This window comes from Habropoda laboriosa, unplaced genomic scaffold (genome assembly GCF_001263275.1).
Source record: "Habropoda laboriosa isolate 0110345459 unplaced genomic scaffold, ASM126327v1 scaffold102, whole genome shotgun sequence".
NCBI classification, from domain to species: Eukaryota; Metazoa; Arthropoda; class Insecta; order Hymenoptera; family Apidae; genus Habropoda; species Habropoda laboriosa.
In genome coordinates, this window is record NW_017100262.1 from 2693649 (window position 1) to 2707603 (window position 13955).

Sequence of the window (13955 nt, forward strand, 5' to 3'; positions counted from 1 at the left end):
TCATCAGTAGACGAAAATTAGAAATACAATTTAGCCGTGGAGTACAAATGCACTGTGCACACGTTGATTTCGGTCATTTTGCCTGGAGATCTCCAATCCAGCATCTACGGGAGACCCGCGGTTTTTAACATCGATACCGAGGCAACGTGTACAATACTTCATCACACAGTAGTTGCAATATAATTAATTTTACAATTTAAAAAATCTATTACGGAAGGAAAGGTTACGAATAATCATCGATTAAAAGAAAAATGATGGCAGACTATGTGATCGGTGACACAAAACCAGATGATGGACTCTCAGCAGCACAATTATTTGCAGCCGGCGACGGTCTCACCTACAATGATTTCATTATTTTACCGGGTTACATTGATTTTACCGCCGACGAGGTTGATCTACTGTCGCCGTTGACAAAGAATATCATGTTGAAAGCACCGCTAGTATCATCTCCTATGGACACAGTTACAGAATCCGACATGGCTATTGCCATGGCTCTATGTGGAGGAATCGGCATAATACATCATAATTGTACGCCTGAATATCAAGCCAACGAAGTGCATAAGGTATATTTCTTTTAATTTTAAATGTTTCTGTTTGTGCTGTAACAACCGCGCAGTTCTTATTGTGCTTGCGACAACTTCGCAAAGCACTCCCTCATTTGCTATTCATATAGAATAGATACAGGTTTCATCTCACCTTGCGCGCGCGCGATTTTCTTTTTTATACAAGAACATCGCTGTCACACAATAACATTATATAGATGGATAATAAATATTTACTTGTGGATAAAATAAAATAATTGAGTAGAACCTTAATAGAACATTTCTTGCTTTATTAGATTAGTTACATTAATCTCATTTGTGTCCATATTTCTATATGCATATTGTGGTCAAAAAAAATATAAATAAAATTGTTAAATATTAATATCTTGCATTAATGTTTAAGATTAATAATGATTGAGTTTTATATAAAAAGAAAAAACTTTTTGTGATTCTAGGTCAAAAAATATAAACATGGATTCATTAGGGATCCAGTTGTTCTATCACCTACTCACAAAGTCAGTGATGTTCTGAATGTAAAAGCTGAACATGGCTTTTCTGGTGTACCTATCACAAATACAGGAAAACTTGGGGGTAAATTGTTAGGTATTGTTACATCCAGAGATATTGACTTCTTAGAAAGTTCACCAAATCAACAATCTACAAAGTTAGAAATAATAATGACTAAATTAGAAAATTTAATCACTGCAACTGCTGGTGTAACATTACAAGAGGCAAATGTTATTCTTGAGAAATCTAAAAAAGGAAAGCTTCCAATTGTCAATGAGAAGGGAGAATTGGTATCTCTAATGGCAAGAACAGACTTAAAAAAAAATAGAAGTTATCCAAATGCTAGTAAAGATGAAAATAAACAACTATTAGTTGGTGCTGCCATTGGTACACGTAATACAGATAAAAACAGACTGCAACTTCTTGCTGCAGCAGGTGTTGATGTCATTGTTTTGGATTCTTCTCAAGGCAATTCAAAGTATCAGATTGAAATGATCAAATATATTAAAGTAGAATACCCAGGACTGCAAGTAATTGCTGGAAATGTTGTGACAACTATGCAAGCTAGAAATCTTATAGAGGCTGGAGCTGATGCTTTAAGGGTTGGCATGGGTTGTGGCTCTATATGCATCACCCAAGAAGTTATGGCTGTGGGCAGACCTCAAGCAACTGCTGTATATAAAGTTGCTGAGTATTCAAGAAGATTTGGTGTACCTGTTATAGCTGATGGTGGTATTCAGTCCATTGGACACATTATTAAAGGCCTAAGTTTGGGTGCTAGTACAGTTATGATGGGATCTCTATTGGCTGGTACCTCAGAAGCACCAGGTGAATATTTCTTTAGTGATGGTGTACGTCTGAAAAAATATAGGGGCATGGGCTCTTTAGAAGCCATGGACAGAAAAGATGCACGTGGTTCTGCAATGGACAGGTACTTTCATAATGAAATGGACAAGTTGAAAGTAGCTCAGGGTGTTAGTGGCTCAATAGTTGACAAAGGAACTGTTTTAAAATTCTTGCCTTACTTATTATGTGGCATTAAACATGGATGTCAAGACATTGGAGCAAAATCTATCTCCAGTTTAAGAGGTCTGATGTATAATGGAGAATTAAAATTTGAAAGAAGAACATATTCTGCTCAACAAGAAGGAAATGTCCATAGTCTTTTCTCATATGAAAAAAGACTCTTTTAATTAGGTAAATACTAAATAAGCACCATACAAGAAGAGTACCTGCATTTAATTGCATATAACTGGTCAATTTTAACAAATTGTCTTGAATTATGTGAAATCACATATTTAGTTACAGACAAACATATTGTGCAAAATCATTTCATCAGATGAATAGGAAGATTTTCTTAATAATAGACAAGTGAATTTTATTTCATGATTCTTTTATATGCCATTAACGAAATTAATTTAAAAATTGATTCTTTTACAATGTACTTGCAAAATGAAACAAATATGTATTTTATACATATACATGTATTTACAAAGATTGATTGTTTACAGGAAAAATGATTGAAGATTAATTTTAAAGAACATTTAAATATATTAATTCGTTTAACAAAAATTTCATCACATATTTCTGTAATAATTCAATTTATTATCACATGTATATAGATATGTCATCCTTTGAGTAGATTAATCAGTTTAATTGATATAGTTATGACTAGATGATTTAACAAGTTATAACCATATGTTACTGTAATATTTTTTTCTTGCTGCATTCACTGTACCTGATTTATATTACAAGATATTTACTATTTGATATTCCCATAGTATCATATTAAAATTTTTATTAAAATTCAAGGAAGAGTCCTTAAAAAATTTGAATAGTGTTCCTAAAAATTCACAATGCAGCAAAAGAAAAATATTATTGTTTTTAAACACATTTAGAAATTAAATGCCAAACTGTGGGAACATAATTGGAAAGAAAGTTAATCAGCTGAATTATTTTAATCTTTATTAGCTGATTATTCATTCCTATTGCAACGTGATAGAAAAAAAAAAAATGTCTAAATTCCTGTTATTTTACCACGTATTTTAATGTAATTTATCAAAATGTATTTTTATGATTCTGGTTTAGTATGAACCACTTTTTGAGATGAAAGACTTAGGTCTAAGTAATTAAGCTAAGTCAATTAATTTTGTAATTTTAAACATACCGAGTAACAAAAATATATAATACACCATCCTATTATTAGCTTGCAAATTTGATACAGGTGTTGTTATAACAAAATTGTATATTTGAAATAAACACTTAACTAATGTTAAAAATATATTGTGTGTATTGTCATTTATAATACATTCCATAAAACACCAAATGTGTGTTAAATGCTTATGTAAATTATGGCTTTACGGTGTCGAGTATCGCGGTCTTTTTGAACATAACCTAAAAGTTATTGCCAGAACCGGTACAAAAACGAGAGGGTTAAGCAAGTACTAAAGACGAAACAATGGTTTTGTGTAACGTAGAATGTCTTGAAAAGATTTCTAATTATTTAGATGTTACACCTTTGCAACTGGAGATGCAAGAAAATGTAGTTAACAAATTTTCTGTGAAAATAAATTATATTTCAGAACGAATTCAATACGTGTTTCTTTTTGTACCATATTTTAGATAGTCGTTAGCACTGAACAAGGATCGAATAAAAAAATTGAAGGGTTTAGTACTATAATTCAATCGTTGACCGAGAATTCGAAATACCCTGATATATTTGGTACTGATAATGAAATGAAAGCATTGTCACGTCAATGGCTAGAATACGCAGTTGTTTGCGTCAATTATGCTGATACGCCTACCAATGCGAAAAGAGTCTTGCAGGTAAGACTAATCCATTTATTTATTTAATTGTATTAAAAAGAAATAGGTTGTACTAGTTTAATAAAAATTATGTGTGACATATTTCAATAATGTATATGTTAAATAAATATAATGTATTTTTGTAGGAATTAAATGTTGCACTAAAGGATAGTACATACCTAACTGGTACAAAGAAGACCATCGCGGATGTTACTTTATATTATGCTCTACATTCAATAGTGGTAATAACAACGAATAATATAATAAGTGGAACATAGGAATCCTTAGTAGACTGCAGGGATCAATCTAATCTCTTTGGCCTATTTTTTTTTTGTTACAGAGAGAATTAACTCACCAAGAAAAGGCTCAATATGTACATGTGTCAAGATGGTTTGATAACATGCAACAAGAAAGAAAATTAAGGCAACAACTAGAACTGATTTCTTTCAATTTGTTACATTTATTTTTACGAATGTAATAAAGATACAATAACAATTTCTCAGACATACTTCTGTTGAAATAACTTAAAATGATTTTAAAAAAATAGCATATAAAGAATACATATTTGCTTGTCAGCTTGCAGAAGTAAAAGCAATAAAATTTAAAAAACAAAAAGTTGTCGATTGAATTCAAATAAGCTTACCCACAATCGAAAAGATAGGTAGGGAACAAAAAGACAGTCGATAATTTTCAATCGACTGGATCGATTGAAACAGTTCTAGGAACTGTCAGTAGATGATGCTACATAGCCACTTTATACCATAAAGAATCAAAGATGTCTGTCACGTATGATTTCAGTCCAAGATCCGTGTAGTCCTTGGGCCGACGCGACTAGTACAGAAATTTTCTTTCGTTATGAGAAATGTTTAAGTGGATATCACGATTGTCCGTGTGCGCGTTCACGACGAAAAATGCGGAATTTTCACGGCCACCGCATCTAGTAACGCGTGCGCATTTAGTATATCCGCGTATCGAAAAATTATAGCCATCACCTAATAGTTTCGGCCTAATCGCACCAGTTTCCCGTTGATTTTCCCGGTGAAGTTCTACTGCTTTCACATCCTAAGGAGTTGCACAATATTCGACATCGAGATGGCTGATGATACGAGTGTACGCGTTGCCGTACGGTAAGTACAGCGATACATTTAAAAAAGTCTGGTCAAACTATTTTTTTTGAATGACGCTCTACCGTCGAACAGGCTACGTTGTCGCAAACTAACAAGACAACTTACGCACTGACAGTTTATAACACCGACGATATTTAGTTAATAATAACTTTACGATTCGCGCGAAACATCATTCGAATTCAAAGTGCGAAAGTTCCGTTTTTTAATGACCGCTACACTTTTCCAATGTTCCCGTGATGTTACACGCATTATAACATACTTAAGTGTTTTTCTTGAGTCTCTTATCCGATTCTTTCCTTTTATTATAAATCAGAACTCCTTTGTTTAAGAATTAGATAAATAGAAATTGCGAAATGCATAAATGCTTGTCACACTTTCACGATTTTAGAAAATTCCGTTGTATGGACCGTTTCACGTTTGGTCACGGATTTCTTCTAATATTTCAAATGAAATACTTGTACGAATTATTTATTACATGAATATTTAAAGCGACGAGGTAAACTATAATTTTAACATATTAAATTTAAACGTTTTGTTGAATTATCTATCTATCTCCCCATTTAAATAGTACTTAATCTTTTTAATTTTTTAATATCTTTTTTTGTTTTAATTATTTCTGCGAAGCTCTCGTTAGCAAACATAAAAGTATGTCTTTCTTTTAAAAATAGGAATATAATATTGTTCCCATTGTTTTACTTCGTATCGACTATATACATTTTGCTGGTATTTTCATTTTCTTCATCTGTCCGCAATTTCTTGATCGATCTATTTTGCTAATAGAACGTTACCAGTACTTTTTTCTACGCAGTACCGCATTGCAAACTTTAATCACATAATATCTCCTTGTAAAGAATAAGGTGCGTAGGTTTTATTACCGGTTGTATAACGAACATGCATCTCGGTTTCCGATGAATGAATTTTGCTTCTCCCACCACATTCCGTTCGTTCCTGCGTAACTTATTAAGTTTCAACTAGTTTTTATTTGTCATTCCTATTTTTGTGTATTTATTTCCTTTTACTTGCACATTCTTGGATCGTTATTTCGCTATATACTTCGACTTTATTGCCTCTATACCGTTTGCGCGGGGTTTCTATATATATAAGATAACAGCTGATGCACATGACGCCGATTATGACACATTAGATCTAACGATGATACAATACGATTGCATATGAATACGAATATGTTGATCAAACATAATTTGTATATCAAGAATAAACATGAAATTGAATGCTGTTTTTGTTCCCATCTTTTATTGAACAGCTAAATTTTTAAATACCCTTTATAAGCTAAGGGTATACATTTATAGTTAATTATTATTGATTACAGAATAAGGCCTCAAGTAGCACGTGAAGTAATTGATATGTGTAGAGTTTGCACACAAGTACCTCTAGGAGAACCCCAGGTCTTTCTTGGACCAGACAAGGCCTTTACATATGACTACGTTTTTGATACTGCTATTGGACAAAGCACAATTTATGATACTTGTGTTGCACACTTAGTGGAAGGTGCATTAAATGGATATAATGCAACTGTTCTTGCATATGGTCAAACTGGCTCTGGTAAAACATATACCATGGGTACTGGGTTTGGTGTAGAAGTTGATGAAACTGTAGTTGGAATTATTCCAAGAGCTATCAGACACCTATTCAATGGGATTGCAGACAAACAAGAACATGCTAGGGAACGTGCACAAATGCCTCCAGAATTTAAGGTTTGTAATGTTAAATTGAAAAAAAAAAATATTTATATACAATATTATACACTCATAAATCAAATTAATCTTAGAAATGTGATGTTTATATTATATGATGTAATTTGACCTGTTTTATCTTTGTATTGTGTTACATTAATGAGATAAATTATTCTATGTGAAAATGAAATTTAATACCTTATGAGATAGAGTGTTTCTTCTCTGTGAACTATATTTCTTATGTGTTGCAATAGGTTACTGCACAATTTTTGGAATTGTATAATGAAGACTTAAAAGATTTATTAGAGCCTGGTGGACCCAGAGGTGGTGCCCGTATTCATGAAGATTCCTCAGGAAACATCCACTTAGCAGGAGTGGAACCTCAAATTGTTACTAGTCCAGAGGAAGCATTAGAATATTTAAGATTAGGAGCATTATCACGTACAACTGGATCTACCCAAATGAATACCCAGTCATCTAGATCACATGCAATATTTACATTGTATATAAAGCAGCAGAGATGTACAAGAGTTGAAGATCCAGATGCTGATGTTGATACAAGTGGCACTGAACCTGCCAGTGAATTTGAAACTTTAACTGCAAAATTTCATTTTGTAGATTTAGCTGGATCAGAAAGACTAAAAAGAACAGGTGCTACAGGGGATAGAGCAAAAGAGGGGATATCTATAAATTGTGGATTGGTAATGAGTTGATAATTTTATAAGACAATTACAAAATATATCAATCAGTATTGGAGCAATTATTTTTTGCATTATAGTTGGCTTTAGGTAATGTGATTTCTGCACTTGGTGACAAAGCAAAGAAAGCTTTACATGTTCCATACAGAGACTCAAAGTTGACTAGGCTACTTCAAGATTCATTAGGAGGTAATACTCAGTGCTTTATTTAAATACATATTACTATATTTATTATTATATGAATAAAATCACATGCAATGATTATAGGTAATAGTCAAACTGTTATGATAGCCTGTGTATCACCAAGTGATAGAGATTTTATGGAAACTTTAAGTACTCTGAAGTATGCAAACAGGGCAAGAAATATAAAGAACAAAGTCACAATTAATCAGGATAAGAGTTCAAGAACAATTGCTTCTCTTAGAAGAGAAATACAGCAGCTTCAACTAGAATTAATGGAGTATAAGCAAGGTAAATGTGTACAATATGAAGTATCTGAGAAAAATTAATTTTTGAATTCATTATAAAAAATTGCAACTTTAAACTATTGTTCATTTCTTTTTAGGCAAGAGAGTTGTTGGTGAAGATGGTGTAAATGATGCTTGGCATGAAAACCAGATGTTAAACAGTGAATTACAAAGTCTTCGTACACGAGTAAAAGCTCTTTCAGAAACGGTTGAAGCATTAACTGCAAAAAATGTTCGTCTACAGGCAGAAAAAGTTGCTGGTCTGTGGATATCGTCAGCTGGTGGGAATCCTGAAGTAACAAGTTTAATACAAGGATACATTCAAGAGATAGAAGAGCTAAGAGCTCGTCTTTTGGAAGCAGAGGCTATGTACCAACAGATAAAGAAACGACAAATACAGGTACATAAGAGTTTATGTAAAATAGTATACCTATTATAGCTGCATTTAACAAGTGATTTCTTAATGAAGTTTCGATTTTCACAGGTTAATGCGGCTAATCCCTATGGTGATTCTGGGTATATATTCCATAGCGATTCTACGTCAGTATTAAGTGATGCTAAGAAAGAGGTACAAAAAGAAATTGAAACATTAACTGCATTAAAAGGGCAGCAGATACATACTATTAATACTGCCAGTAAAATGGGAGATGAAGGAGAAGGTGATGATGTAGAAGCTGGTCAAGATTCTGTAAGCGAAGATGATTCAGACGATGATTCCGATAGAAAAGGTATATTTCTATATATACTATAAATAAATAAATTACGGAACTTTACGAAAAATATATCAATAACCATTACGTGTAAATTTTTGCAGAAGAAGACGAAGAGGAGGCAGCTATGGGCCGTGAATTAGAAGCTTTAACGTCAGATATTGATGTAAAACAACGATTAATACAAGAGCTCGAACGTTCTCAACGGCAATTACACACGATGAAGCAACACTATGAAGATAAACTTGCTCAATTACAAGCTCGCATTAGAGATACTCAAGAAGAAAGAGACAAAGTATTACAGTCCTTACAACAGCAACCAACGCCACCAACAGAAAAAGTAAAAAAATTACGTGACGAGTATGAGAAAAAACTTTCCGCTATGCAAAAAGAAGTGCGTCTTCTGCAATCTGCAAAGAAGGAACACGCGAGATTACTCAAGAATCAATCTCAGAGTGAAAACAGGTTGAGAGGACTTCGAAATGAATTGGCAGAGATGAAAAGAGCGAAAGTAAAGCTTTTGAATAAAATGCGTGAAGAGGCGCAGAAGCACAAAGAAAATGAACTAAGACGTAATAGAGAAATCGCACAATTGCGTAAGGAGAGTAGAAAGAACGCAAATACAATTCGAACGCTTGAAGCAGATAAGAAAATGAAAGAAGTTGTGCTTAGACGTAAACAGGAGGAAGTATCGGCATTAAGAAAACGAGACAGAGGCCTAAGTCAAAAAGTTGCTGGTAGAGCACCACCTAAACCTATCAATCCGAAAGCGTTAAAACAAAGGTGGCAAACATTTGAAAGAACCATTGCAAAGCAAGCGTTAGCTAAACAAGCAGCAGCAGAAACGGAGAGGGAAATGGAGAGACTTCTTCAAGAACGAGACGAATTAGGTCGAGAACTTGAAAGACTTCAGAAACACAGAAAAGTTATAGAAAATTCGAGGGGAGACACGACCGACATTGATGAAGAAATTGATAACGTGAACAGTAAAATTAGTTATTTACAGGTAACTGTTTTTTTTATATTAATTAGATGGTATTTCGTTTTTTTTTAAACCGTTATTTACAGGATAGTATTGCCGAATGCCAACGTGATATGATGGAAATGGGAGATGGAGAAGGTGAAGGCGAACCTGGTGTCGAAGCTCTTATATCGACGATTCACTCAGTAGATGAAGCTCAATATTTATTACAAAGAATGTTAGCATTTACTGTGGAGCAAAGTTGTGTGGCAGCTCAAAAGCAGCATGAAGTTCGAGATATGGAGTCAAGATTAAATCAAGTCGCACAAGAAAGTGATGTACAGCATCAATTATTGGAACATGTATTGCGAGACAGAGATCTTTTGTCTCTTACGAGTAATCATCATAATACATTAAATTATAGTCCCCCAAGTTCAAGAAGTTCATCACCCGATATGTAAGTCATGTACAAATTTTAAAAAAATATAAAATAAATGATCGATATTTATTTAATTTGGAATATTAGTGAAAATTACAGTCAAGTTATAATTGGAGAAGACAGACAGCGTAATAATAAAGTACGGCGGAGAACTACGCAACCTCAAGAACTTCTTTATGGAGTTCAAGCCAACCAAGAAATTTTGAAAGCAGAAGAACAAAATCAAAATCATAACCACCCACTTACAAGGGTACCTAGTGCACCCGGTAGTTTAAAGTAAGTGTAATTTGTCATCAATTTTTTAACTGTATAGCTCGGAATATAAAACAGAAAATCTTTGTATTGTTAAGAGGATTAGTCTTAACAAGGAGTCAGTATGGTAACATAACCGGTGGATCCCCAACCCTAAGTCGACGTGATAGTACATCACCAAGGCCACTGCGACGACCACTTCATCCTGGTGGAGGCTCCATGTGAGTGATAATTCTGCAGCACGTCTTTCTTTTCATATTTTTTGTATATCTTTGTCTTGATGCCCTGTTTCATGCACTACTGGTTAAATTTTTTTCTTAAAGAAATCTGTATCATTTTTTTCAAACAAGTGCATTGATCAGTAGTTTTCACCAACAAATTTTAATTTAGTTTTGAGTCATAGACAACAGAGATAAATCAATGACACAATTTTTATTTTTGTTCTAAACACTATGATACAACAAAAATATCATTGAGATTTAAGAAGATATTTATTAAGGAATCTAATATATTCTGTTAATTAATTAAAAAATTATTTTTCTTATCCTTTTTGTATTTCGTTTTTACGAAGAAAATTTCTATCGCTAAATTTTGTTTAAATTAATAATCTATAAAATAAGAATAATAACATAAAAGTATCACGTAAGGAAAAAAGATCTGATTTGTATAAAATTTTGTATCTTATGCAAAGAACACTCGAAAATCTTTTAGCTTTCGCGAAGCTTGGTAATAACAACACCTTATTTATTATTGTTACTACAGGTACTTCATTAAGCTTGTTTTAACGTAAAACAGCTTATTTAATGTATTATACTTATATATACTTCCAGCTCTTTGCAATATAAATATGTATAAATGTCATAAAAATTTCTATCTGTACGAAGCACGTTGTTTCGCGTAAAGACTATGCATTTGTAAATATGTAAGCAGTTATTTTGTATACATGTCAATTAATAAATAAAAGCACAAACATATAAGGTGCACTGTCCTATGACAATACTTGTAAAAAGTCCCTTGGTGAATTATTTATGTTTTTCTTTCAATTATTTCCAATATTTTTTTTATAACGAATCATGATGTGCATTGTTTACAATGAATTTTTCTCACAGACCATACACTAATCATGAAATCTTTTAATTTCTCAAATATTACTGTGTTATAGTTTCTTGTACCACAATATGTAATCATGAACATATAATATGCCGAGAATTAATACACTTACAAAACCAACAATGTTTAATATTACTAATTAAATTCGAATCAATTTGTAATTATATCTTATAATAATGCACTTGCATGATCCATGTTGTCTGAAGCCAACATAGCTTAGCCTGGATTAGAATTGATAAAAAGCCCGGCTAACTAACACGCTAACATAACAAACCCTCAACTAGGGAACAGGTAACACATTCAGATGTGCCGTCACCTCCTGGATCTCCGACCATATACCGACGATTCAACAGTCGTGAGGAGAACGTTTTCTCAAGGCTAACTGCAAGTAGACAACCTGCATTGACAGAGCCGCAGCCTATGAAAGGAATTATTTCTCAATATGAAGGCAAGGTAAAAATAACACGAATGAAGGATTTAATTATGTACATCTGATATGTATGATTCGTTGTAGGCACAACCACGCGCCGTTTTGCAATGCGCTCAAGTGGCTGAGGGACACAGTAAAGCAGTTCTAACTATATGCGCAACTTCAGATTTGCTGTTCAGTGGTTCAAAAGGTACGAGGATTGAAAAAGTATCCTAACTTAACACTACTTATAATTTAATTAATTTTTAGATCGAACCGTGAAAGTATGGGATTTAGGCACAGGAATTGAAAATCTCACATTGACTGGTCATCCCAACAATGTTGTAGCAGTGAAATACTCACCGATATATAATTTATTATTCAGCGTTTCTTCGGCCTACGTAAAAGTCTGGGATTTAAGAGCAGGCAACAATTGCGTGAAAACTTTATTTTCATCTGGTCAGGCTCAAAGTGGGCCAATCGCGTTGTCTACTCCATCTAGAATGCTTCAAGTTCCTTCTGGTGAAACGACTATCAACGATTTAGTACTGAGTATAGATGAGCAAGAATTATATACTGCAGCTAGCGATAAAGTCAGAGTATGGGATCTTCGAAAGTTAACCCATAGTGGAAGATTGAGTACACCACACACGGCAGCAGTAATGTGCCTGGCTGTGGCAGATGATGGTAGAGTGATAACAGGCAGCAAAGATCATTTGATATCTCTTGTCGAACCGAACCAGTCCGGACAATCTGTCAGTCTGTCACCGCCACATTACGATGGCGTTCAGTGTTTGACAACCTGCAATTCGACACTGTTTTCTGGCAAGTATTTTTATAATCAGTGTTTAATTACAGTCATTAATGTTTTTAAAATCTCATTAGAATTTGTATTGACTGCTTTTTTTAGGCTCAAGGGACATGTGCATTAAACGATGGGACCTAAGCAGAATGGAACTAGTTCAATCTTTAAATAATGCTCATAAAGACTGGATTTTGGGCTTGTGTATGATTAATAATGGTTCTGTAATGATATCAGGATGTCGAGGAGGAGTTTTAAAGGCTTGGTCTGTACCAAAGGATCAAGGAGAATGCACTGCGATAGGCGAAGTTCGAGCACATGGTTCAGCTATCAATGCTGTAATAACTAATCAACAACACGTTTTTACCGCGAGCAAGTAAGTATATTTCTTTGCATTATTACTTACATTAAACTGGCCCGAAGCATACTGAAAATATAAGCCGCAATAACGTAAAAGTTTTCTTATTACTCCGTTTGAGTTTGATTATTTGATTACATAAAATATTTTTAGTTGAAATATTTGCTCGGGTTCAGTATGTATTATAATTTTCTTGAATGGAATAACATCTCAAATGTTGATTGCAGCTCTGGAGAGGTGAAGCTGTGGCGTATTCCCGATTCCTCATTATCCATGTCTATTTCCACAGTTTCTCTTTAACTTATTTTTCTATTTTGTTGCATAGTATTCTTTTGCATTTATAAGTTGTTGATGTGGTGATGCGCATGTTTGTCTAAACACACTTTGCTGTTTTACAAAAGTGTGTGGACATGTTTATCGTGAATATCTGCCGTGATTTTTATTGGACAAGTTTTTAACATTTTAACTAGTAAATACTAATAAGAAAAGTCAGTAGTCTGTTCGTTTATGCATTCACACGTTTATTATAGTTCTTCTTTTTTCAAAATTATTGTTCACCACGAAGAAAAAATGAATCATGCAATGATAGTAACTTTTATTTATTTTTGCATCAAATGCTTTGACATGTTATTAATGAACACACTCGGATGTAATGGAAATCGGAAATGCGCTTTAAAGTTCTGTGAAATTATTTAATGATACTACACACTAGATTAGTTGTTGAATACGAAAAATTGATTTAATGATGTTTTCTAAAGTTTTACATTTCTTTTTCTGATTAACTATCATTCGTTACTATCAACGCTGTGTGTACGAAGTATTGCTTTTTAAAAGTATTTTTGCGAGTTTTTAGCAAGGATTTGTCACTAATAGTGTGATTGCAGTTGTGAATGTATTCCATGTTAAACATTTATGTTTGAATGAACTTGTAGTAGAAAATAATATTTCTGTACTAATCATAAAAATGTAAGTGGACTATGAAAATTTAATTTAATTTTTGTATTACTTTGCTTCTATGTTGTTTACACTCCAATTTGGTGCTTTGCATGGTCACCATGAAGCGACGGAAAGGTG

General features: G+C 33.3%; 3 protein-coding genes across 3 annotated transcripts; all 3 read left to right on the forward strand.

Moving 5' to 3' along the window:
* The first annotated feature begins 132 nt into the window (after positions 1–132).
* Positions 133–2270, forward strand: LOC108572929 (inosine-5'-monophosphate dehydrogenase). Its single transcript, XM_017935272.1, has 2 exons — positions 133–563; positions 998–2270. The coding sequence occupies exons 1-2, from the start codon at positions 252–254 to the stop codon at positions 2240–2242; spliced, it is 1557 nt and encodes a 518-aa protein (XP_017790761.1). The 5' UTR covers positions 133–251; the 3' UTR covers positions 2243–2270.
* Positions 2271–3507: 1237 nt separating this feature from the next.
* LOC108572857 (eukaryotic translation elongation factor 1 epsilon-1) lies at positions 3508–4332 on the forward strand. Its single transcript, XM_017935176.1, has 4 exons — positions 3508–3591; positions 3672–3875; positions 4001–4096; positions 4195–4332. Exons 1-4 carry the CDS (start codon positions 3508–3510, stop codon positions 4330–4332), a joined length of 522 nt encoding a protein of 173 aa, XP_017790665.1.
* Positions 4333–4683: 351 nt separating this feature from the next.
* LOC108572877 (kinesin-like protein KIF21A) lies at positions 4684–13181 on the forward strand. Its single transcript, XM_017935203.1, has 16 exons — positions 4684–4981; positions 6312–6696; positions 6930–7376; positions 7454–7562; positions 7641–7844; positions 7939–8240; positions 8325–8568; positions 8655–9556; positions 9619–9968; positions 10038–10226; positions 10301–10423; positions 11597–11765; positions 11827–11932; positions 11992–12546; positions 12632–12899; positions 13109–13181. The coding sequence occupies exons 1-16, from the start codon at positions 4947–4949 to the stop codon at positions 13179–13181; spliced, it is 4461 nt and encodes a 1486-aa protein (XP_017790692.1). The 5' UTR covers positions 4684–4946.
* Positions 13182–13955: the final 774 nt, after the last annotated feature.